This window comes from Trachurus japonicus, chromosome 21 (genome assembly GCF_045865225.1).
Source record: "Trachurus japonicus isolate A0001 chromosome 21, Traja_1.0".
Lineage (NCBI taxonomy): Eukaryota > Metazoa > Chordata > Actinopteri > Carangiformes > Carangidae > Trachurus > Trachurus japonicus.
The window spans coordinates 1,978,611-2,002,523 of NC_140927.1; the positions used below are offsets into that span (position 1 = coordinate 1,978,611).

Consider the following 23,913-nt stretch of genomic DNA (forward strand, 5'->3'; position numbering starts at 1 on the left):
TCTTGTCTGATCTGCACGTTTTTATGCATAATACATTAAGATGGAGATTTGAATGAGAAATCCTGTTTGTCATCACTGAGGTAGTAGGCTGTAAGTTCATTATACCTCATGATATGAGACTGTCAGTGATTTTTAAAAATGTTAAAGGTGTAATATAGCTGAAAAGAAACTGAAATTGTAATTGCAATAGCAGTTTTAGACAGCAAGCAATGAACTGTAAGATATTTAAACATGAAAAAAAAACATACACTATTGTGTTGTTCCCAGAATTATTTTTAGTGGTTATGGAGTTAAGGATTACATCCTAATAGGCTACTTTAACACAAACATGGAGAATAGTTTAGAAGTTTGTATTGTAAATATATTCGTTACCCATTTTTACTCTAACCCATAGAGATATATAATAGTGCACTACTTAGTGTTTAAGTTGACTTAAAATCTAACTGATTTTCAAACGTGAATGGCAACCATTGACTGTAAATACAAATCACAACATTTGCCACTTTAAAAGACTTCATATCCCAGAAGTCTCTGCAGGACTTAAATGATGTCACCTGATACTGTAGAGGGCAGGATGTGCTAATGTTTACAACCACTGGGCTGTCAATAAGTTTATCGTAAAAACGGATTGATTTTGTTGACGGAGCGTGAAGAGGCAAATGAAGGATGGCGCGAACTAATTGACCGCATCTTGCATGAAGGTAAAAACACGACTTTGACACGACATTTGATCGTTTAATCCAGAGAGCTGGTTAGCGCTTAGCTGGTGAGTTACTGAGTTGTCCGTAAACAAGTAAACGTAGCACAGCTGTGCTACCTGCTAGCGTCAACCAGACCATAGGTGGACCTGAGCCAGCTCCTGTCAATGAACTACCGCTTACGCTACAGATAGAAAAATAACACTTTGGATTTAGAGCCAGGTTTAGTGCAGCTCTTTGTTTACAGGCTGTAATGTGTCCAGCTCACATGTAGCCTGGCTAACTGGCAGCTAGCCAACTGCTACATTTAAACACGCAGGTGAGAGGAGATACCAACACATCACGTTATATCCGCAGAAAATATGTGGTGGTTCTGTAGTAATGTCGAGTTATAGTGGGAGCTTTTCCCCTGTGGGTTGTGGTGACATTAGCAGTGATGGGAAAACGGCGCTACTTTTTGAAGTAACGAGTAGCTAATCAAAAAAAGTTACTGTTTCCCCCGTTTTTAACGCCGTTACCGTTACTGACAATAAAAGTGCCGTTACTCGCCGTTACTTGACTCAAAAAGTCTCGTCACTAAATCACACACCCGTTTAAGTGTACATTATATACCAGAGATGTTTTATATACACATTTTTCAGTCCATCAACTAGCCGGAAAAAAGAATCTGGACAAACAAACCAACTCACTCAGTATTCTTCAGCACAGGAGGTTAGGGGGTCGCAACAGTTACCTTTCCTGGCAATTAGTTACTTTTATAATGTAGTAATTCAGTTACTGTTAAAGTAACTAGCAACTAAAGCTTCTTGCCTTGTGTCTGTGGCAGGCAGTTTTCAGTGAATACCCTGCTTGGTCCTGACTGTGAACTGCAGCAGAAGAGACCACGACAACATTTCACACTGTGAGGCTGGCTGGTGAACAGGTGTGTACTGAAAAGTAATAACGTGCTTCTTGCAGCTCTGCTGTGCTGTTTGGGGCTTGCCTTGTTTTTGCTCAATTATTGTGTGTCATCAGGATTTTTATTCTATCTGTGGGGAATATTGATTCTTTGTGGATTTTCAGTTCAAATAGAGCTGCTGTCCTGTACAATAAATGATTTCTACATTTTGAATACTTTATTGATTTGTTTATTAAAGTGTCATGCACATTACTGTGCCCAGCCCACATGGGCTTACAAGATACTAGACAATATAAATACATGCATTCAGTCTACTGTCTGCGATAGTAGGCAAAATAACCAAAACAATGATATTATCTTTTAGGATATAATGTTTTCTGTCTCAGACCCCATGCTTTATTAATAAATCTGGCTAGGTCATGGAAATCCTGCCTTGAAAAACCAGCTCAACGTATCACACTCAGACATCCAAAACAAGTCGGGGTTCTTCACTTGAACTTTTTCGAACATGGATTACAATATGAGACACATATAATACTGTTTATTTAATTAGATCTCATTTCAGTGTGTCACTCTATAAAAGAAAACATTGACCAAGTAATTGGGATTTTTTTTTACATGTAGTCTCAGTAACCTGAACATCTTCTTTGCCTCTCCTGTCCTGTCAGAGTCCTGATGGAATGGGCATTCATCATGAACCGGATGAGCTCTCAGGGAAGCTCTGCAGCTCAGCGCAGGCGGATGGCCCTCGGGGTGGTGATACTCCTGCTGGTGGATGTCATCTGGGTGGCCTCCTCTGAGCTAACCTCGGTAAGGACATGGCACGTCACGGTCAGTCAGTTTTCCCACACCTGCTGTTGAAAGGTGGGCCGCTGCAGAATGCCACGATACAATAGGAGTGAAATGAGAGACAGGGTGCAGATGTACTTAGTAAGTAGAGTGCGCCGAGATGTTCTGGGATCAGCAGACAATGGTGTGGTATTTTGTTTTGTTTGTGTCCCAGTGCATGACATAACTTCTCTCTCCTTGAGTACAGAAATCCTTAATTAGTTAATACAGTTAATGTGGTGCTCTAATTACTCCATATTCTGGCACCATAAAGACACAGCGGGGTTTGCAGTACACAAATGGTTGTAAGTAGCTGAGAAGACACCAAGAGGAAACCAGTACAGCTGCAACCTCTCACAGTGAAAAAATATCTGGTAGAAAAAAGATGAAATATTCAGAGAAAGAAAAAATAGTGGATGAACAGGAAAAAGAACAATACCTTTGTGTTCACTAGGTTGAGTAAATATACTTTGCTACTGCTCCTGGGAAGAACCTGACAAACCAGAGGTGCAAAATGAAATAAACAACAGGAGTGAGGAGAGGAGACCGAGGTGAAACATAATTTAATTGAAAGAACAGCCATGTGTGCCAGCTTTCCACTCGGTTAGCCGCTGCTCCTAACATCCCTGCTCTCGATTGTTCTTGCAGTACATCTTCAAGCGACAGGAGTACAACAAACCCTTCTTCAGCACGTTCACCAAGACCTCCATGTTTGTGCTGTATCTGCTGGGCTTCCTGCTGTGGCGGCCCTGGAGGCAGCAGTGCACCGGCACTCTGAAACGCAGGCGCTCTCTGTTTGTAAGTAGTCAGGCCGCACTCTGACCACACGGGGGCAGTATGAGTAAATCTGATTTCTCCCCAAACGTTCATGACGGTGCATTCCACCGTCTCAGTTACACAGAACCATAAACCAAGTCTTCTGACAGGTTTATTACTGGCTGTGATAACGGGGCTGGTATTGTTGTCATCCTGTGAGCGGTGTCCCGTGTGTGTGTGATCATGACACATTGTGATCCTGGAGACTCCTGCTGTGTCAGGAATCAGGATGGGTCTGGATCTCTGTCTGTCTGTCTGTGTTTACAGAGTGAAACTTGAGAAGAAGCAGAGATGTGGAAAGCTTTCTAAAATCACAGATCTTGACCTTTAAAGGGATAGTTCAACATTTTTGGCAAATTGGCCCATTGCTATAATCACTATAGTTTTAGGAGTAGGTTTGTTACCTTTAATTGTCAGTGCCAACTATTTTTAGAATGGTGGAGCAGAGCCGCAAGCTGCTCTGAACTACGCTACGGAGGCTCATGGGATTTCTTGGTTTTCCTCATCAAATACACAATCCAACAACTCCAAAACGCTCTGGTGGAGAAGTTGTGACCTGCACATTCACCACACTATGAGATAATAACGGACCGTTACGAGACAGAGTTTTTTTTAGGTAAATTCATGCAAAACCGCTGATGCGCGTTACCGTCGGGGGCAGTTTTTCAGCAAGCAGTCTCTGCATTTGCCTCAAAAACAACTCTGTCTCATAACTTTCTGTTATTATCTCATAGTGTGGTGAATGTGCAGGTCACAACTTGTCCACCAGAGTGCTTTGGAGTTGTTGGATTGTGTATTTTATGAGTTTGATGAGGGAAACCAAGAAATCCCATGAGCCTCTGTAGCGTAGCTCTGAGCAGCTCGCAGCTCTGCTCCGCCGTTCTAAAAATAGCTTGCACCGACAAATAAAGGTAACGAACCTACTCCTAAAACTATAGGGATTATGGCAATGGGTCATTTTGCAAAAATGTTGAACTATCCCTTTAAAAATTGCTACAACACTAAGTGTATTCATTGTGGTTTTTAATGCACTCAAAAAGGTGCTGTTGGGGGCAGTGTGTGGCGCAGTGGTTAATGTGGCCGCCCCATGTAGAGGCTACAGTCCTCAACACAGGCGTCCCCGGTTCGAGTCCCGCGTTGGGCAGACCTTTCCTGCATGTCATTCCCCCTCTCTCTGCCTCCCCCTTTCCTGTCTATCTCACTGTGCTATCAAATAAAGGCAAAAAAGCCGCAAAATATACTTAAAAAAAAAAAGGTGCTGTTGAACTGTGTTAAAACTCACTTAGATTCTGCTGGTGAAGGTTTCGCAGCACCTGGGTTGAAAAACAAAGAACCTTCCAAGATGAGATTAAAGTGTAACTGACTCCTCGATTTGAATTGTATCTTTCTGCAGTTTGCTGATGCCGAGGCCTACATTGCCCCCTGCACAACAGACACCTCTGTCAACAACTGTTTGGTATGTAATCTGATTACAGAGGAAACACTTTATCTGCAGTTTTTACCATTTCCTGCTCTGTTTCCCATGGAAGGAGCCAGGAACAGAAATGCTTGAATTATAAACATCTAACTTTGTCCTTGGCCTCTTTGTGCAGAGTGAACCACTCTATGTGCCGGTGAAGTTCCAGGACGTTCCCACTGATCACTCACATTGTTTATTAGGAGACTGTGAAACTTGTGAGTATATTGGTGTTTTCTCTTTATCAGATAACGAAACATGAAGCACATGCACCGTCTCATATCTGTCTCTGAATCTACTGAGCTCTAATAAGTTTTCTCAAATGTTGAAGTTGTGACTCATCTGAGATAGATAACCTCATCAATTTGCTCTCATGAATGAGAAACGCACTTTGAACCACAGAGGGCAGTACTCAGCCATGATGAGAGAGAGAATCCAGAGATCAGAGCCACTCTGACAGAAATTAACATCAGACACATCTGTCTTTTCTTTCACAGTCCATCATAAAAAAAACCCCGAAATAGTCGTATTTTTTGTTTTGTTTGGGATGTTTTTTGTAGAGCAGTTGAAAAACCTGATGATTAAAGGACAATTCCGGGCAAATTCAACTCAGGGCTGTATTTATTTTCCTAACATTTTAGGTCTAAAAGAAGGAATCTGAAGATTTTCAGTTTAATTGCTCCTGTTTTGCAGTAGTTGTGTCTGTCCCCGCATGGCCCACGGCAGCGATGAATGGGAGCGGATGCAAGTTTCGCTACTTAGGCTGTTTACATTCCTCAAAGCCGCATTTTTTTTCCATAGACAGCATCAGATGGCTACTCAAACATGCATCGAGAAGTTTATTTACTTCAAGCAAGCCGACATGTTTGTAAAACTAGATCTAATTCAAAGTCTCGTGGAGTCTCGCGGGAGACCCAGGTTGACGTGCTCGGTGTGTTCACATGCAGTCAGAAGCTCCTGTTTGTGTCATAAACACAGGAATATCAACTCTTGACTGGCTTGAAGTAAACACCTGACGCTGTCTGTGGAAAAAAATTGAGCTGAAAATCTTCAGATTCCTTCTTTTAGACCTAAAATGTTAAGAAAATACAGCCCCGAGTTGAATTTGCCCGGAATTGTCCTTTAAGTGATGCTCTTCAGGAAAAATCACCTCAATATTTAGAGCTGGCTGTCGGCCTCCAGAGACAAAGCCACACAGCAGAGGTTCTCTGACAGATTATTAGGGTTCTGGTGTTTAGCACCTGTATTGAAAATGATGCCCGTTTTGAGCCCAGTCCTGCTTCAGCGTATGATAAGGACATTTACCCTAGTATGATTTTGGTAATGGTCTCATTGAATATGCAAAAAGAGCCTGTAAATGACACTTTAATTGTTTTTTATTTGGGCATTTGAATGAAACTCCCATTAATTCACTGCACTCCTCCATTTCTGCCCCCCAAGCAGCCTCCAAAAAGCACCGGGTCCGCTTCAGTAACATCATGGAGGTGCGTCAGCTGCCCTCCACTCAGGCTCTGGAGGCCAAGCTGTCCCGCATGTCCTACCCAGCCGCCAAGGACCATGAAGCCATGCTACGCACAGTGGGAAAGCTCACCATCACTGATGTGGCCAAAATCAGCTTCTTCTTCTGTTTTGTGGTGAGTGGATGACAGTTTACTCTGCTGTATTAGATTACAGACATAAGAACACTGACTGAATTCATTTCCGAAAGTTGTCGAACATTGTCTACAAAGTTAAAGCTTTCGAAATATTTTTTGACCCAAACTGCACCTTTTTCCAGTGTTAAGAGTTTTTTTTGTCCTGAGATATGATTGGTATTTCAGTGCTTTTTCCTTTTCAAATTACATCCAAACAGCTCAGTTGGCTGCCAAATCAAACAGGACACACCTGACCACAGTTTGGTGCCACAACAAAAAGTAGACACTTTTGTAGATGGTAAAACGTTTTTTGTTTTACCCAATTAAAACAAAATCTACAACAGAATGTTGTTGTTGGCTTTTTGCTGCTCCCCCTTAGGGGTCCTCACAACACTACACCGTCCGCATGTCGATTTGCCACGAGTTGTAATACCCTTCCTAACACTTGTTGATCCCCAGCAGCCTCATGCGCTATCACCTGAACCACGACCCCTTGAAATCTATGACAGATTAAAGACTTGAAGAAGCCACTGTAGCTATACTATATACTTAAAGGGATACTTCACCCAAAATTGATAATTCACCAATTTTCTACTCACCGTCATACCAAGGAAGGGTTTGGAGAACTTTGGTATCAAACCACTTTTGGAGTTCCAGGGGGGGTCCGGCTGGCAACGGATTTTCATATGGTGGTGGATCGAGTTCACTTTTGAATCGTCCAAAACACACACTATGAAACATCCAGATACCTCCATACTGCTCGTCTGTACTGACCCAAGTGTCCTGAAGCCACGACATGAAAAAGTTGTTTGGTTGTTCGTTCGGCGTTGTAAACCATTGGATGTATGGAAGAACGTCTTGCAGCAACTCTTGCACATGTGCACAAACACCAACAGAGCCACTATCTACTACTACAACAAGGCTAAAAACAGAGATCAAATACATTTTTTCCAAACAACTTTTTCATGTCACGGCTTCAGGACGCTTGGGTCAGTAAAAGTGTTTTGATAACTCCTTGGTATGACAGTGAATAGAAATTGAAAGTGAATTGTCGATTTTGGGTGAAGTATCCCTTTAATGCCCCTGTACATACTTTTCATTAAAGTGAAATTCCGGCGTAAGTGTAAACCATGGTCAAACACACCGTAACACCGAGTTAGACCCCCCCTCGAGAGATCAATTTGCCCGACCGCTACATTCACGAGATCCACCAACTTCAGCAAATACCGCAATATCGCCACACACGGCGCTCTCCGGATCCACTGTCTGACCGCAACCAAAACGCCACCATTTGCCCAAAATAATGCTCAGAACTGCACCAAATGTCATCAATAGTACACACAGGGTCCCAGCACGTAGTACGAGTTGTCAAACATCTGCTAGCTTTGCCTGTTTTCTTTAGCAAGGAGATGCAACTCAACTCACCTACTTCTCCTCCGGGAGCCGCTCGTTCGTGAGGAAGCCCTGACGAGTCGATCACCGAGTGCACCGGAGTTCCGCAGCTCTTAAAAATGCTCATTTGCGCCTATATCGTGGCCAGCACTCGATAATAATAGTTATAAAGTGATATGCAAGATAAAAAAAAAAAAACTCTGATTGTATTTCCATGAGGTAATTGTTGATTGAGCTGCGGAACTCCGGTGCACTCGGTGATCGACTCGTCAGGGCTTCCTCACCAACAAGCGGCTCCCGGAGGAGAAGTAGGTGAGTTGAGTTGCATCTCCTTGCTAAAGAAAACAGGCAAAGCTAGCAGATGTTTGACAACTCGTACTACGTGCTGGGACCCTGTGTGTACTATTGATGACATTTGATGCAGTTCTGAGCATTATTTTGGGCAAATGGTGGCGTTTTGGTTGCGGTCAGACAGTGGATCCGGACAGCGCCGTGTGTGGCGATATTGCGGTATTTGCTGAAGTTGGTGGATCTCGTGAATGTAGCGGTCGGGCAAATTGATCTCTCGAGGGGGGGTCTAACTCGGTGTTACGGTGTGTTTGACCATGGTTTACACTTACGCCGGAATTTCACTTTAAGTGTTGATTTTGGCGGCCCCTGTGGACGAAAGCGGTGGTGTTTTGCCGGAATGAAGACTGCATTTCCCACTGTCATGAAGACGTCTGTCTGCCCGGCACGTGTAGACTTGTTTTGGAAACGACGGGACTTGCTTTTTTTTTTCTTTTTTTTTGCAGCGTAATGTATCTATCCGTATCGTTTCGTCAGTGGTCCGACCCGACCATGGCTTCCAGAGGTATAGACTTAGACTACTTAGAAATAGTGTATCTACACACTGATGGGCTCATTTGCTGTTGTAGGTAACAGAGACACATAAGCAGAAACCAGAGACTTTTATGTATCCAGTTAAAAGCTCCGTACAGGGGCTTTAACATGGCTTTAAAAAAAAAAATATATATATATATATATATATATATACGGTGTATATATATATTTTTTTTTTATTTTATTTATATAGCGTATTTCATACCAAGGCAACTCAATGTGCTTTTTGTTTTCATGCCTTGCTGTAGTTACTTATTATGAGGGTAGTAAGAGGTGGATCTCAACCTTATGTCAATAATGTGCAGTGTTTATGACCAATATGCAACAATTCCAGCAGCACAGCTCCTTCTATTTACCACAGACCTGACTGTCTGTTGTTGTGTCCACTCCTTGTACGCATTGTCACATCGCTGTGTGTGTTTGTCTTCCAGTGGTTCCTGGCTAACCTGTCCTACCAGGAAGCCTTGTCTGATGTACAGGTTGCTATTGTCAACATCCTGTCATCCACCTCAGGTGACTTTCTCTCCCTGTCTGTCTGTCTGTCTCTGGTCATATGTGAATGTATTAAACCTAACAAAGAGTATACTTACAGCTGAGACTCATCCTGTCCCCTCTCCCTCCCCAGGCCTGTTTACACTCATCTTGGCAGCCATATTTCCCAGCAACAGCAGCGACCGCTTCACCTTGTCCAAGCTGCTGGCTGTGGCTCTGAGGTGAGGGCTGAATGAACATGTTGAGAGGAGCATGCTGGGAGTTGTGTGTTTACATTAGTGGATATATTGTTTTATGCTGTTTGTGTCATCCCATTTTCCACAACATTTACTTTTCACTTCTCTAAAATGCTTTTGATTCACTTTGGCTGAGTAGTTGAGATCTGGTTTCCATTGTATATCCAGGCGTTATTGCAGCAGCCAGAGGCCTAAAGAATATATCCAGTGATGTTTTATTCATAACTTATTTCTAACATTCTTTGAGTATAACCCTGAATACACTAGTTCACGTTTCTTTTTTGGTTGAGCATTATTAACAACATGTTTAAATAATACACTGGTTTATAACTGGACATCATCTGGAGGAGCTGTTAAAGTTTTTTTTCCTCACCCCATTTGACTGGTTGAGACACAGATATCTTGACAACCGCTGGCCATATTTCCTGAAAATCTTTGGTAGCCAATTAGATAATATATAATATATAATATTATAATCCCCGGTGGAAGAACTCAGACTGTATAATATATAATATTATAATCCCTGGTGGAAGAACTTAGACTGTATAATATATAATATTATAATCCCTGGTGGAAGAACTCAGACTGTGTTTGTGACGTCCCGGTCCTTCATCCAGCGTCACGTTCACAACAAAAATCGGAACTTTGAACACAAGACATTTAAATTATTGACCCCATCATCTTTGCCTGTTGCAGCATGCCCTTTGCAAATGTTATAGGTTTTAGACGTGGAATGTCTTGAAATGTTAATTAATGATGAATCGAGTAGTTTAACATTTTAGGAAATATGCTCATTTGCTCTCTTGATGAACGTTGGACAGTATCTGCGTGAGTCAAACAAGAATCCTCTTCTTCTTCTCCTTGTTTAGTATGGGAGGTGTGGCCCTGGTGAGTTTCTCCAGCATGGACAACCCTGATGGGAAAAGTCTCATGGGTAACTATGGAGACAGCAAGTTTCTGTCGCTCTCTCACATCACTATTGTGTAATTATTAATATTGTTTCCAAATGTGATGCCTTTTTTAAAATGTGTCTGTAGGTTCTCTGTGGTCGCTGGCCGGAGCGATCCTGTACGCCGTCTACATCGTAATGATCAAGAGACGAGTGGATCGGGAGGATAAGCTCGACATTCCCATGTTCTTTGGTAAGTGAATGCTCAGTGTATGTTCTTGAAGCGCAAAGCCCCCTACTTTGTGGCCAGAGGCAAAATGTTCTCATTTGAAGGCAGAGCTGTTTTCTATGTATTGTTTTTGGGCTGCCCGGCTTTCCGTCTGTCCCAGAGATATCTCAGTGATGACTCGACAGAACTCAATTCAAATTGAGCTCAAACATTCACTAGGACTCTCTCTGGACTATACTATCGATTAAAAGCGAAAAAGCCCCAAAAATATACTTTAAAAAAAAGAGGATTTCGGCCTTGTAAAGGCAAGAAGTCCTTCTTTGAATTTAGTTAGACTGTTCACCTCGACATAGGGACAAACTCATTCTAATTTGGTAGCAAAAGCTCAAAGGTCATGGTGACATCATAAAACATGATTTGGGTTTTGTCAATGCAATATCTCAAACTCCTGAAGGGATCCCTTCAATTTTGGCATGAACATCGATTTTGTTTGTGAAAGGTCAAGGTCATGGTGACATCGTTTTAGTTTTAGAAGTGTCTGACTGACTGGAGATAATTTACACAGCCATACACAGGGTTCACTTCAGAGCACTGTACAGTACAGAAAAAAAACGTAACATAATAGGTCAACAAGAACCCGCTCAGAGGCCACAACAAAGCCCTCTTTCCACTTGAAACTTGTAGAAGGAGGCGCGACAAACAGGACAAACGGCCATTTCTGTACACCTTTAAACAGAGAAGTAGGGCTGTCAACGAATATTCTAAAAAAAAAAAAAAAACGGAGTGAAAATTAATATTCGTATGTGGAAAAAAACACATCAGCGGCTGCTTTGCGAATGGGCGCACTGACCCTTCAGAGGCTAGAGGTCTACGGTCTTAATAGCCTATAGAATGGTTCCAACCTATGTGTTTTTATAGAGCCAATATTCTGACAGCCCTAAAGAGAAGTCTGACCTCCACTGCATGTGGCAGACATCACCTACTGCAGGAACACAATCATCACTCCTGCCCGATGGCGGTGCTTCTCTCAGAGAGCAGCCACATCGTGTCTTTCCTTGTTTTGAGACTAGAGGACATGGGATTGATCGACTCCCTCTCTCCAATAGCTGCACAGTCAGCACAAATATCTGACATGAGATGTGTGCTCAGGGCTGTGGATGTGAAGGAAGCTGCAGGCCCAGATGGAACACCAGGAAGAGAGACATGCTTTCACCATCATCCTTAATCTGTCTCTGTAGCAGGCCATCACCTCCCTGTTCCTCAGGTCAACCACTATTATCCAAACCCCAAAGCAGACAACCATCAACAGCCTTAACTACACACACCCCTGGTTCCAGTGCCAGTCCCTGGATCACCTAGACGCCGCAGCATCCAGGTCCAACGTAGGTGTAGTGGAGCCCGCTGCCACTTCCTCCGGCTCCCTCTCCTTGTCTGCTGGGCGCTGTCAGGCAGACTGTTCCCGTGCCAGTGTGCGTCAGGGCCAGCCATGTGTGGCTGCAGAGCCTGACACCATCTGGGGCCGTCAGAGAGGCAGGTGCTGTAGGAATAACCTGGCACTCGCCACCCAGGAAACAAACAGAAGCAACTAACAATTGACTCCTGGAGAAGACAGGAGATTATAATGCCTGTCCCTGTCAAGCTTGGACAAATCCTCCACCTGCAGACTCCTGAATAGTTTCAATATTTGTGTGTTTGTGCGAAGAAGTGCAATGAACGTCCACAGCAAGGCCGTAACCGTGGAGTCAACATTGGGGGGGACCAAATCTCTCTCTTTCTTTATTCGCTAACACATGGGATTATTTAATCAGATAGCTATAAGGGGGGGGGGGGGGGCATTTTGTGCATATCTGAATATCGGGGGGGGGATTGCCCCCCCCAATGTATATGGTAATTTCAGCCTTTTATCCCTATAGTCATAGCAGTAGGTTTGTTACCTTTAATTGTCGGTGCAAGCTATTTTTACCCCCAACCCTAAAACGCTCTTGTGGACAAGTTGTGACCTGCACATTCACCACGCTATGAGATAATAACGGCACGTTATGAGATGGAGTTATTTTCGGGGCAAATGCAGAGACTGCTTGCTGAAAAACTGCCCCTGTAGGCAACACACATCTGCTGTTTGTTATTATCTCATATCTCAAATTTTGTACATTTTCTCTGATACAAATAAACTTATTAAACTAAACCAAATATCAAATAAATACAAATACAAATTACATGCATTGAACAATCATGTCATTTAATATTTAGAGAGAGAGAGTTCATAGATGGTCGGTGGTAGATCTTCGCTGCTTTTGCTGCAGTATCTTCACTGCTTTTTTCAAGTCCTTGTGGATTTGTGCCATCATTCAATTGTTGCTTATTTAACATGTGTTATTATTTCATGTATGCTATCAAGAACAACAAAATGAATAGAACTGATGTTGTTTTTTTTTTGTTTTTTTTAACGAAATAGGTGGGAGAAACCAGACTTCCTGGAGAAAACCCAATCTTGACACTGAATCCATTCATTTAGTACGAGAGCATGATGCTAGAAGGAGTTGTTGAGGTGGCAGGGGATGGAGGGTAAAAGGAGGATGGTAGGGGTTAGAAAGTGGGAGGGGGGGGGGTTGAGGGGAGGGAGAGAGATTTCATAGAGAGAGAGAGATTATGTTGATGGAGAGAAACAGAGAGGGAGATTTCATAGAGAGATGGTCGGTGGGATATCTTCTCTGCTTTTTTCAAATACTTGTGGATTTGTGTCATCATTCATTCAGTTGATGCTGATTAACACATAGATTGATTATTTTCTGTTTGTTATCAAGAACAACAAAATGAACAGAAGTGATGTTTTTTTTTTTTTTTTTTTTTTTTTTAAGGGAATAGGTGGGAGAAACCAGACTTCCTGGAGAAAACCCAATCTTGACACTGAATCAGTTAATTTAGTACGAGAGCATCATGCTAGGAGGAGTTGTTGAGGAGGCAGGGGATGGAGGGTAAAGGGAGGAGGGTAGGGGTTAGAAAGTAGGAGGGGGAGTTGAGGGGAGGGGTTTCTATTCCTCCACTGTCATTTCTCTTCCTCTCCTCTGTCTCTCCTCTCTTTCTCTCCTCTCCCTCTTCTCGTTCTGTTTTCTCTCCTCTCTTTCTATTTTCTCTTGTTCTTTCCTTTCTTTCTTTTCCCTCTTCTCAATTTTCTTTCTCTCTTTTCTTTCTTCTATGTCTTGCTCTTCTCTTTCTCTCCTCTCCATCTTCTCATTTTCCTCTCTCTCTTCCCTTTCTTTCTTCTCCTGCTTCTTCTGCTCCTTCAACTCCTCTTTGAGCCTCTTTTCCTCATCTTTCTTAATTTTTGCTTTCTCCTTATCGGTTTTGCAGGCCAGTTCCTGGAACTCTGTCTTTTCAGTAGTCAGGCGCTGCATGTCCTCCTCCATTCGTCTGCTCCATAACAACCAGTCTCTCTCCTTTTTTAGCCAACTCTCCTCAATGTCTATTGTCTTTCTGTGCAGCTCCTCTTTCTCTGTCGTCTCCTGTGCAAGTCTTTCCTGCAGGTCGTTGACTCTGGCCTCGCATTTCTTAAACATGGTCCTCATGTCCATCAGTTCCAGCCTGCGCTCTTGCCTTATTCTCACCAGTTCAATGTTTTCACGTATAAAACTGGAGATCTCTTTGTCTTTGGCTTTCATGATGAGTCCAGTCTTGTTGCAGCTCTCCTGCAGAGCTCGGAGCTCATCTGCCATGCTCTTTTCCTTGCTAGCCATCTGCTGCAGGACATTGGTTTTGGCCTCGAAGTCAGATTCACATTTCTGCAACTTGGTCCTCATGTCCAGGAGCTCCAGCCTGCACTCCTCGTTCATTGTCACCAGTGCCATGTTTTCACTTGTAACACTGGAGATCTCTTTGTACTTCTCTTTCATGATGAGTTCAGTCTTCTTGTCATAGCTCTCCTGCAGAGTTTGGAGCTCATCTGCCATGCTCTTTTCCTTGCTAGCCATCTGCTGCAGGGCATTGGTTTTGGCCTCACAGTCAGACTTGCATTTCTGCAACTTGGTCCTCATGTCCAGGAGCTCCAGCCTGCACTCCTCGTTCATTGTCACCAGTTCCATGTTTTCACTTCTAACACTGGAGATCCTTTCATCTTTCTCTTCAATCTTTTTGTCGTGGCTCTCCTGCAGAACTTGGAGTTCAGCTGCAGCTTTCTCTTCCTTTGCTCTCATTTGGTCCTTCCATGTTGCATTGAGCTGACCGAGTGACTTGGCAAAGGAGTCCTCCAGCGATTGAATCTTTTCGTCTTTTTGCTTCAACTGGTTGTGGAACCACTGGTTGCTCTTTCGGCAGGCAGTGAGATCTTCCGTGCAACGGTGGAGTTCCTGCATTTTTGCATGGATAAATTGTTCCATTTCCCGTTGCTTGCCTTGATACCAAGCCTGCATCCTATTCTTTTCCTGCTCCCAGCTGTTCTCTTTGCTGAGCAGCTGTTGCTTCAGAGCAGCGTTTTGTTCAGCCAACTCTTTTACAATATTTGTGTCTAGAAGGGGTTTTTTGAGGAGTTGCAGCATTTGAGGGGCATTCCCCATTTGCTGGTTCCCATTATTATGATTTGTTTGTGCGGATGACATTTTGTCACTTTCTGCCAACTTTGTTTAACACAGACTGTATAGCACGGTTGGAGAAGGAATACAAGATGTTGGTTATAAATTAATTACTAATGTATTACTGGTTATTAATAATCACTCGTAATATCTCGTAATTAACTAATTGCGATTAATCATTCATAACTTAACAGAGAGGTCAGACTTTCTGCCGTTCACTGTGAGTATCAAATGAGAAATGTGTCTCTGAAGTCAAGTGCTAGCCTATCAGCAGAGATCAAAGGAACTGTATGACATCACACAGGATGAGGGGAACATTCTGTATGACATCACACAGGATGATGGCAACATTCTGTATGACATCATGTGTGACATCACACAGAACCTAGTGATGGCTGTATCATGTGACTTTATTTGAAAACAAACAAACAAAAAACATCAAGTACTCTTATTTTGAAATTACAGGTTAAAGCTCTTATTTTGAATTTTTTTGTCTGAAGGTACAGACACATTCAGATTACAGTTTTGAGATAATTTCTCAATAATTTATTCTGTCGAAATTTACATAATACCATGTATTTTTCAAACAAGCAACGAAATACAGTTTTTCCAAATATTTATGTCGATGGAGAAATAATAAAAAATCTATTAATGAGTTCAATATAACTTTTCAAACTTTAGAAACATCAGGAATTCACTAACAGTTGAAGCCTCTAAAACTTATTTTAATGCCATGATTTTGTCTCATTATCGTTATTGTATGTCATGTTGGTCTTAGGCAAGTACATCTGTCTTGAAACCCTTCAGGTCACTCCACAAACAAGCCCTGAAAATCTTAGACAGGAAATCACGACAGTATCATTACTGTGAAATACTTAAAGGGATAGTTCAACATTTTGGCAACTTGGCCCATTGCCATAATCCCTATCAAGGCCGTTACCATGGAGTCAACATCGGGGGGGGGGGGCCAAATCCCTCTCTTTTTATATATAAATTCGCTAACACATGGGATTTTTTAATCAGCCAGCTATATATTTGGGGGGGGGGCATATCTGAATATTGAGGGGGATTTGTCCCCCCCAATGTATATGGTAATTTCGGCCTTGGTCCACAGTAAGTTGAGGTTTTAGGAGAGGAGGCGCTTGTAGAGCGGAGAACCACACACACACACCATCAGCCTGGACAGGTAGTGTGTAATAATGGAAAATGAGCAGGTTACATCCCTTAATTATACACGATCAAGTCATGACTTTTTTTAAATTAAAAAAATGTTAAAAAGCAACTTCACTGCGACATGAAAACCTTCTGTAAAAACTCCTCTCTGACCATTATTCAGCGAGGAGCAGATGTGGAGCTGATGACCGTCTTGCATTTGTGGCCGGAGACTGAACTGGGAAGTGTTAGGATGTTTTTGCTCATTTGCAGCTTCATCTATGTTCGAGGCATTGGCAGCTCTCATGGCTACAAGTGTCTGTTCTGTCAGAAGCAGCCAAGCATGTTGACACTTTTTGTTTCTCAGCAGACCAACAAAGCAAACAAAGTAAACTCACATGAGTCTTATTTATAATGTATCCCTATCACAAATCTAACAATACACCGAATATAGATTTTTAATAACTTACATCAAAGACTACACATAACATATCAGTCTGGACAGATTTGAAAATAAATTGGAAATTGCCAGGTTGGAGGAAGCATACAATCCTCTCATTAAGATATAAGACTATTTATTGATCCCACACATGGGAAATTTGGTTGTTACTCAACAATACGGTAAAAAGGTATAAAAAATATGCAAATATAAGAGAAAGAGAAACATTCTGTACAGTTCTGTCCCAAAATCTTGTCAGTTATACAAGTTATGTATAAAAATAGAATAAAATTTATATATAAGCAGTTTTGTTTGCTTTAAGGCAGAAAAATAATGAAATGTGCACCAGTTGTTTCTAATCCCATGAACATGAAGCTGCTCTGGTCAACAGTGGTTTTCTTTGGAGCTGTCTGTGTTGACCCATTGTGTCTCTCTCAGGGTTTGTGGGTCTGTTCAACCTGCTGCTGCTGTGGCCAGGCTTCCTCCTGCTTCACTACACGGGCTTCGAGGCCTTCGAGCTTCCCAGTCAGCTGGTTTGGACGTACATCCTCATCAACGGCCTCATCGGAACCGTCCTCTCCGAGTTCCTCTGGCTCTGGTGAGCAACACGATGCATCATTCATGCAGGTCATGAACCTATGAAACGTGTTTGATTCTGTCTGGTGAGCTTTCATCTAGACACCACCCTGGTGGAATTCATCTGAATTCATATAAAGAAACATTGGTTTGAATCCTGTACATTGTTTTTGTTTTGTTGTGTTTATATTCTGTGTCTGTCCACAGGGGCTGTTTCCTCACGTCGTCTCTGATTGGAACTCTGGCACTGAGCCTCACCATCCCGCTCTCCATCATAGCAGATATTTGTATGCAGAAGGTAAGAACCCACAGCAGGTACTTCACAGCCAGAGTCCGAGCTTGAAATAAGAGTCAAGTTACTGTTTGATTTGCAAGACTCCAGTGTGAACAGAGTGAATCAGAGCAGATTGCAAAAGGAAAAATCAGCATAATCTCAGTTTGTTTAGCCCTTTGATTTGAAATGTGAATATATTCAGTTCCGTTGAGCCAAATCATATGTTTCATCTAATCTGCACAGTGTGTTTATTCTCTTAAAGAAAAGTTTAAGTGATGATTGGTTACAAATCAATAGAAGTCATCTCTGTGTTCACTCTCCAACTCTTTCTCGACAATTTATTTTTCTGTGTTGGTAAAATAGTTTAATAGAAGCAACAACTTAAATTATATTTTTCCAGGGACTCTCTGTCTGTAAACACAGTTGAGTTTATCTTATGTTGGTTTTTATCTTTTGAAGCGTTTATTACTTTTGTTATTTTAATGTCCTTTTCAGGATAATTGTTTCCACTTTTCATACAGCCACAATAAATACACCACTTTACAAACATAACATCAAATTTGTTGTATGCTTTACCCAAAAATGATTTATTGAAGGTAATGTTGTGATGCAGTTTTTAGTCCACAGGTCAAAGATCATGTGTTTAATCTGAGATGCTGAAGTCCAGCTGTGTCTCTAGTAACTGGTGACTTTCCTCTGTGTGTGTGTGTTTGTTCAGGTACGTTTCTCGTGGCTGTTTTTCGCCGGGGCGGTACCTGTCTTCCTCTCCTTCTTCATCGCCACGCTCTTATGCCACTACAACAACTGGGACCCGGTCCTGGTGGGGCTGAGGAGAGTCTACGCCTTCATTTGCAGAAAACATCGCATTCACAGGTACAGCCTTGTTCTCCACTGGACTTTCATGTGACACAGTATTCTGTGGTAGCTAAGCAACTCGACACATTAACCACATGTGTAATTGTGCATGCTGACACACGTATCCCCCATACAGTAGCTACCGTACAAATTATATATAGATTACCTCTGACCACGCTCAAGCAGCCATTTCGTTCCAGCATCTAGATACTATGAAACATGGTTTGCAGAGACTTGATACCTACTTGGGGCAGGTAATGCACCAGAGAAAACACTTAATCCCATAATCCCTATAGTTTTAGAAGTAGGTTCATTACCTTTAATTGTCAGTGCAAGCTGTTTTTAGATCAGCGGGGCAGAGACATGAGCTCTGCACAGCGCACGGTACTTTTGCCTTTCCCTCATCAAACTCATCAAATACGCAATCCAACAACTCCAAAATGCTCTTGTGGACAAGTTGGGACCTGCTCACTCACCACGCTATGAAATAATAATGTAACATTACAAGATGGAGTTGTTTTCGAGGCAAATGCGTAGCCGGAACTACATTCCAGGCGTGGCTGCTGGGCAGAGTGATTTCAAAAGCACAAGTAGTTGGAACATTGACATTTTGAATTTACACATTGCATGTAAATGATTAATTACTGTTTTTACTTGACATTACATAAATAGGCTGATTATCACTTGTACATAACAAGTGGTAATCACAGAAACACAGCACAACTGAGCCTAATTCTCATTATAAGTGTTGTAACTAATTGACTGTGCCATGTTGGTTTTTTGAATTTGATGAGTAAGAAGGTGTGGAGACTGTAAGATACAACTAGAGACATGAACTTGACTTGACTCACCTCATGGCACCGGGACAGAAACAGCCACAATATAACAAGTCTCACTCGGAAGCAAATTTATCTTAGCGGACTAATCACATTACCATTACCAACCACACAGCAGCCATTTGTGGTTGTCTTTCGTTTCCAGACAGGTTGTTAGTCACACTGAGCCATTATCAGTGTAGAGTCATGTTCCAGTGGTTTCCAATGTGGTTACCGTGGCATTTATGACACAACTGCATGAGCGTAAACAGCAGGGTTCCTACGCAAGTATGGAAAGTATGGAATAATATGGAATTTGATTTTATACATTTCCAGGTCTTGAAAAGTATGGAAAATGGAAACTATTGTATGGAAATATATACTTATTCAGTCTTATTCACATTTTGTATGCGCTATTGTAGGCTACCTAGCTACAATCTCCTGGAAATTATTTGGTTACATAATGGCATACAAATTCAGAATAATGAAAACAAATTAATTGCATAATTTATTAGCATGAAACACATCTATTGGCTCAAATGTCACAAATTATTTGAATTTTTTTACTGAGACACTGCAAAAACTCAAAATCTTTCCAAGAATAGTTGTCTTATTTCTTGTCAAAATGTCTAATTTCTAGTCAAAACTAATCTCTTTCCACTTAAAATAAGACTCATCACCTAAAAATTATCTTGTTTTTAGATCATTTGCACTTGTTTCAAACTAATTTTCACTTGAAATAAGTAGAAAAATCTGCCAGTGAAAGCAAGATTTTTGTGCTTGTAATAAGAAAGAAAAAACTTGCTCAACTATCAGATTTTTCTACTTATTTCAAGTGAAAATCTGCTTGAAAGAAGTAAAACAAGCTACTTTTTATGTGATGAGTCTTATTTTAAGTATAATGAGATTTGTTTTGACTAGAAATGACATTTTGACTAGAAATAAGACAAATATTCTTGGTAAGATTTTGAGTTTTTTGCAGTGGAAGTCCGGAAATTAGGGTCTGGAAAAAGTATGGAATTTGGAAATTTAAAATGTGTAGGAACCCTGAAACAGACACGCATGCTTGACGGGTGAAAAAGCAGCTTCCATTTGTTAAAGCCAAATGGAAGTACCACACGCTTACACACACACACACACACACACACACACTCTACCGGAAGTGGGTGTGTGGCAAAACGTGAACATGATATGAAAACGTGTTCTAACCACAATTTTTTTATAAAGTTGGAGAATTTCAATCATCTGACCGTAAATGTGACACACACTTCTTTCTTATTCAGTGGGTTCCTGACAGGGACGAGTGACGGCGTCCGTAGCCTCGCTAAGTCAACTCTGTAATCAGATGTACATGCTCGACTGACTCACCTCTCAGCAGCAGTTATGCTACCTATTCTTCTGTGAACGCTTGTTCCCGTTCGGCGTAGATGATGATTATGATAATGATGGTTGTCTTGTCAGGTGAGTGAGTGTGATGATGGCTGACCCCTCACCCTCTCTGCCTACAGACTCCCAGAAGACAGCGAGCAGTGTGAAAGCCTTATTCCCCTCCACACCGTCTCCCCCAGCGAAGGAAGCTTCTGTTCATGATCCAGCAGTTCAGCACTAAGTATGTGATGTTGATTGGTGTTTATAATAGAATAACATCATAATAATATATATTTTTCATAATTTCAATGGAATTATTGAATTTTATCGTTTCAGTCAAGAGTTAATAATACAGAAATGTCTAAGTACTGAAAAGAGTGTTAATTTATGAACTCAGTACTTGATCTGATCCTGATACCAGATCTTTCAATGAGTAATTGAGCTTCAGGTTTCTTTTTTTCTTTTTTATTGTGATAAAACAATGTTAATGAACATATAAATCATAGCAGGGAATTTTAATAGAGTTTTAAACAAGTCTGAAGAGGAAGCACAAGTCTTAAACACCATGAGGATTTTGAAATAGTTGATGAATCTCTGTTTTCCTTCAGTTGTTTGCCCCCGAACAGCTGTCAAGCATTTGTCAGACCGCCTGATGTTTGGATATGTTTAGTCAGAGGGACAGAAGACGAACTGGACGGGATGATGATCGCATAAATATTTAAGATCAGAGTTTGACCACCCACTTCTCAACGTCAGAGGAGCTGCTGTCTCAAGCTTTTCTCCTCAGCCTCCTTAACCCACAAAGTAAAGAGATTTTGAACTGACTCAGTGGAGAATGAACACGGTGCAGTTAAGAACAGACTTGTCCACTGTTTCTATACAAAGCATGCAAGCCAGGGAGGCGCCATCTCCTGTGAATAGAGGAGTCGAGCTACGCATGTGTTGGAGGGATAAGGGTGCTAGAGCCAGATCTGTCTTATTTCTGGAGATAATTTCCCTTCTCACCGTGCTCCCTGTCTTCATACTGTATAGATGCCGTGTACAGTTTTATAAATATCTATTTTTCTTTTATAAAGAAGCATTTTATGGAGCTAATTTATTCCCTCATTCTGGGGATGACGTACTGGTGTGGGCGGAGTTGTGTTTTGTTTAGTTTAGCCTCATTTGTTTTAATATCCCACAATGAAAACATGATTTTAGATCTTTTTAACAAGTTGCGCTCTGACAGTGATATTTCTGGTCGAGTGCCGGACCTAAAAAAATCAAAATCACCTGAAAGGACAGCACATCCCACAATTTCAAGTCAGAAAAGGACAAAATACACACATTACAGTCTTTTAATTGGCTCACATCATGACAGATAATGCTGCTGACGTGTGTCCTTTCAAGTGATTTTGAAATATGACGTGTTCATGTAGCTCAGGTTCTGTTAATCGTCTCTGAAGGGTCATGGTTGTGTTTTTTTACACCTTGACTGGAGTCTACCAGTGGTGGATTCAGCTGATTGGACAGATACACACATGTCTGTCTAAGGTGTCCCAGCTGACACTGCAGATGAGAGCAGAGACGGTGAGGAGGGAGCAGCTGCCTCAGAGCTCAGAGACAGGATGATGCCCTCAAGGTTTTCCAGGAGCACAGTGACCTCCATCCGTCTTAATGGGGGACGACTGGAACAACCAGGACCTCTTCCTAGAGGTGGACACAAACTGATGGAGACTCTTCTCACTGAGCTAAATGCAACCTTTCAAAATTTCACTCCAGAACTCAAAGACGTTCAGTTTCTAATTCTATAAGAAATTGAACCCAGAGGAGAGACGGGGCTGTTGTTGTTGTGTCCCAGCTCAATCTGGTCTAAAAAAGTCTTGTATTTCTACTACTCTGTCTTCGAAAATGAAAACTTCAATTGTAATGTATTTTTTTTCTTCATCTCCTCAGGTAGCATTTGTGGATCTTGCTGAGCGGGACAATCTGGAAGCTTTCAGAGACATTGAACTGCCCCAGTGCCTCCTATCCAAACTATTTATTCTCTACAGTCAAGAGACGACCTGGCCATTGTTTTCACACGCCAGTCATCACAGACTGAGCTTCTCGTGTCACTTTTTTTTTTAATGTCCATTTGCATTATCAATGATTACTACAGTGTCTTGTGACCAAATCAAACGGTACATTTTGCGCTCAATTAGAACACTAACAGAGCTGAAGTAGCTGCATGTGTGTCTTTGACACGTGGAGAAGAGTTCCCATGACTATTTTATGAAGGACTTTGCTGGATTTTGTGTTCGGAAGTATGTCTGAGCAGACAGTCGGGGCCATTTGCACATTTAAAGAGCAAACCTAGTCTTTTTCCAATGGTGTTAGTGTCACCAAGGCAGCAGCGCAGTCGAGCACATACAGTATATTCCACTGCAACACTGACTCCACACCTGCATCTGTAGAAACTGGGCAGTTTGGCGAGTCAGCTTCACTGCTGCGTGGATCATCAGTCACTACCTGGAATTGTTGCTTCTTCAATCAACCAAGCAATGAACTCCACATGATAAATCAGTGTGTATTAGTGCGTTGTGTCCATGATCAGTTATCAGAGATGCAGCGGAATGAGGAGTTCATGTGACCCAGACTCAGCAGCTTGGGGGCAATAACAGAACAGAACTGTGTGCATGTTGCTTGATGCTTTCCACTCCTCCCAGACCTCTAGGTGATACTAACACTATCCTGAGAGCATCTCAGCAAGCCATCTGTACGTCTTGTCTTTATTTTCTGTTGGGGGGGAAAAAAAACTTTTTAGTCCAATGCTGGAAGAAGAAAACAGAAATCACACTACGTCCTTCAGACCAACAACATTTTTCTTTGCCCTTGACAGTGCTGGATATCCGAAGACAAACTGTGACAGAGACACAAACTTTCACTATAAGCTGCAATAACGGTCGTCTGCTTGAACAAGCAGCATTCCCTCTCCGATGGGTGTAAATACTGTACACAGTGAAACATTCACAGAGTATTGATGTCTGTTTGTGAAGCTCAGACAAACGCCACAGATTCATCCTCCGAGATTCTGTATCGGTTTATATATTTGATGTATTATTTAAATGACTTCTGCCAGAGGAAGAGTCTACGTCACAATGTCTTTCAGTTGCAACAGAGATTATAATCCATCGGTCGGACTGTTGTGTGTGCGATCCATACCGTTTATTCACTGCTTGTGATTACATGTAATGAGATGAAGCGTTTCTTTTACGCAGCCTCGGTGCCCGTCATGTAATCGGGGATGTGCGCATTCCAGTTGAAGGTGAGATGTAGCTGCTGGTCCACTCATCCTGTTAGATGCCAGATGTGTCCACATCTTTATGGGGTGTTTTTATTATACTCCCTATTGACTGGACTTATGAAGTGGCGGAGGAAATAAATGGCTGGTGAGGGTC

The 23,913-nt window shown here is 41.9% G+C and overlaps 2 protein-coding genes across 3 annotated transcripts; one reads left to right on the forward strand and one right to left on the reverse strand.

The window, feature by feature from the left end:
• The first annotated feature begins 541 nt into the window (after positions 1–541).
• On the forward strand, positions 542–20,725 carry LOC146964592 (solute carrier family 35 member F5-like). 2 transcript variants are annotated; one of them, XM_085764562.1, is made up of 15 exons: positions 542–701; positions 1,525–1,620; positions 2,265–2,406; positions 3,073–3,222; positions 4,634–4,696; positions 4,833–4,914; positions 6,140–6,330; positions 9,036–9,117; positions 9,230–9,317; positions 10,202–10,266; positions 10,370–10,474; positions 17,045–17,204; positions 17,390–17,480; positions 18,175–18,329; positions 20,635–20,725. In XM_085764562.1, the coding sequence occupies exons 3-15, from the start codon at positions 2,272–2,274 to the stop codon at positions 20,714–20,716; spliced, it is 1,449 nt and encodes a 482-aa protein (XP_085620688.1). In that variant the 5' UTR covers positions 542–701; positions 1,525–1,620; positions 2,265–2,271; the 3' UTR covers positions 20,717–20,725. The 2 variants fall into 2 exon arrangements, with proteins under 2 accessions (XP_085620688.1, XP_085620687.1); XM_085764561.1 differs by having other exon boundaries at positions 555–701; positions 6,137–6,330.
• Positions 13,325–15,003, reverse strand: LOC146964593 (uncharacterized). Its single transcript, XM_085766193.1, has one exon. The coding sequence runs from the start codon at positions 14,998–15,000 to the stop codon at positions 13,483–13,485; it is 1,518 nt and encodes a 505-aa protein (XP_085622319.1). The 5' UTR covers positions 15,001–15,003; the 3' UTR covers positions 13,325–13,482.
• Positions 20,726–23,913: the final 3,188 nt, after the last annotated feature.

Excerpts from the sequence above, each read along its gene's own strand:
- LOC146964592 (XM_085764561.1), top strand. The coding sequence starts at position 2,272 with ATGGAATGGGCATTCATCATGAACCGGATGAGCTCTCAGGGAAGCTCT. Across the intron at positions 9,118-9,229 it reads CATCCTGTCATCCACCTCAG|GCCTGTTTACACTCATCTTG; the intron begins GTGACTTTCTCT and ends CTCCCTCCCCAG. Across the intron at positions 10,475-17,044 it reads CGACATTCCCATGTTCTTTG|GGTTTGTGGGTCTGTTCAAC; the intron begins GTAAGTGAATGC and ends TGTCTCTCTCAG.
- LOC146964593 (XM_085766193.1), bottom strand. The coding sequence starts at position 15,000 with ATGGGGAATGCCCCTCAAATGCTGCAACTCCTCAAAAAACCCCTTCTA.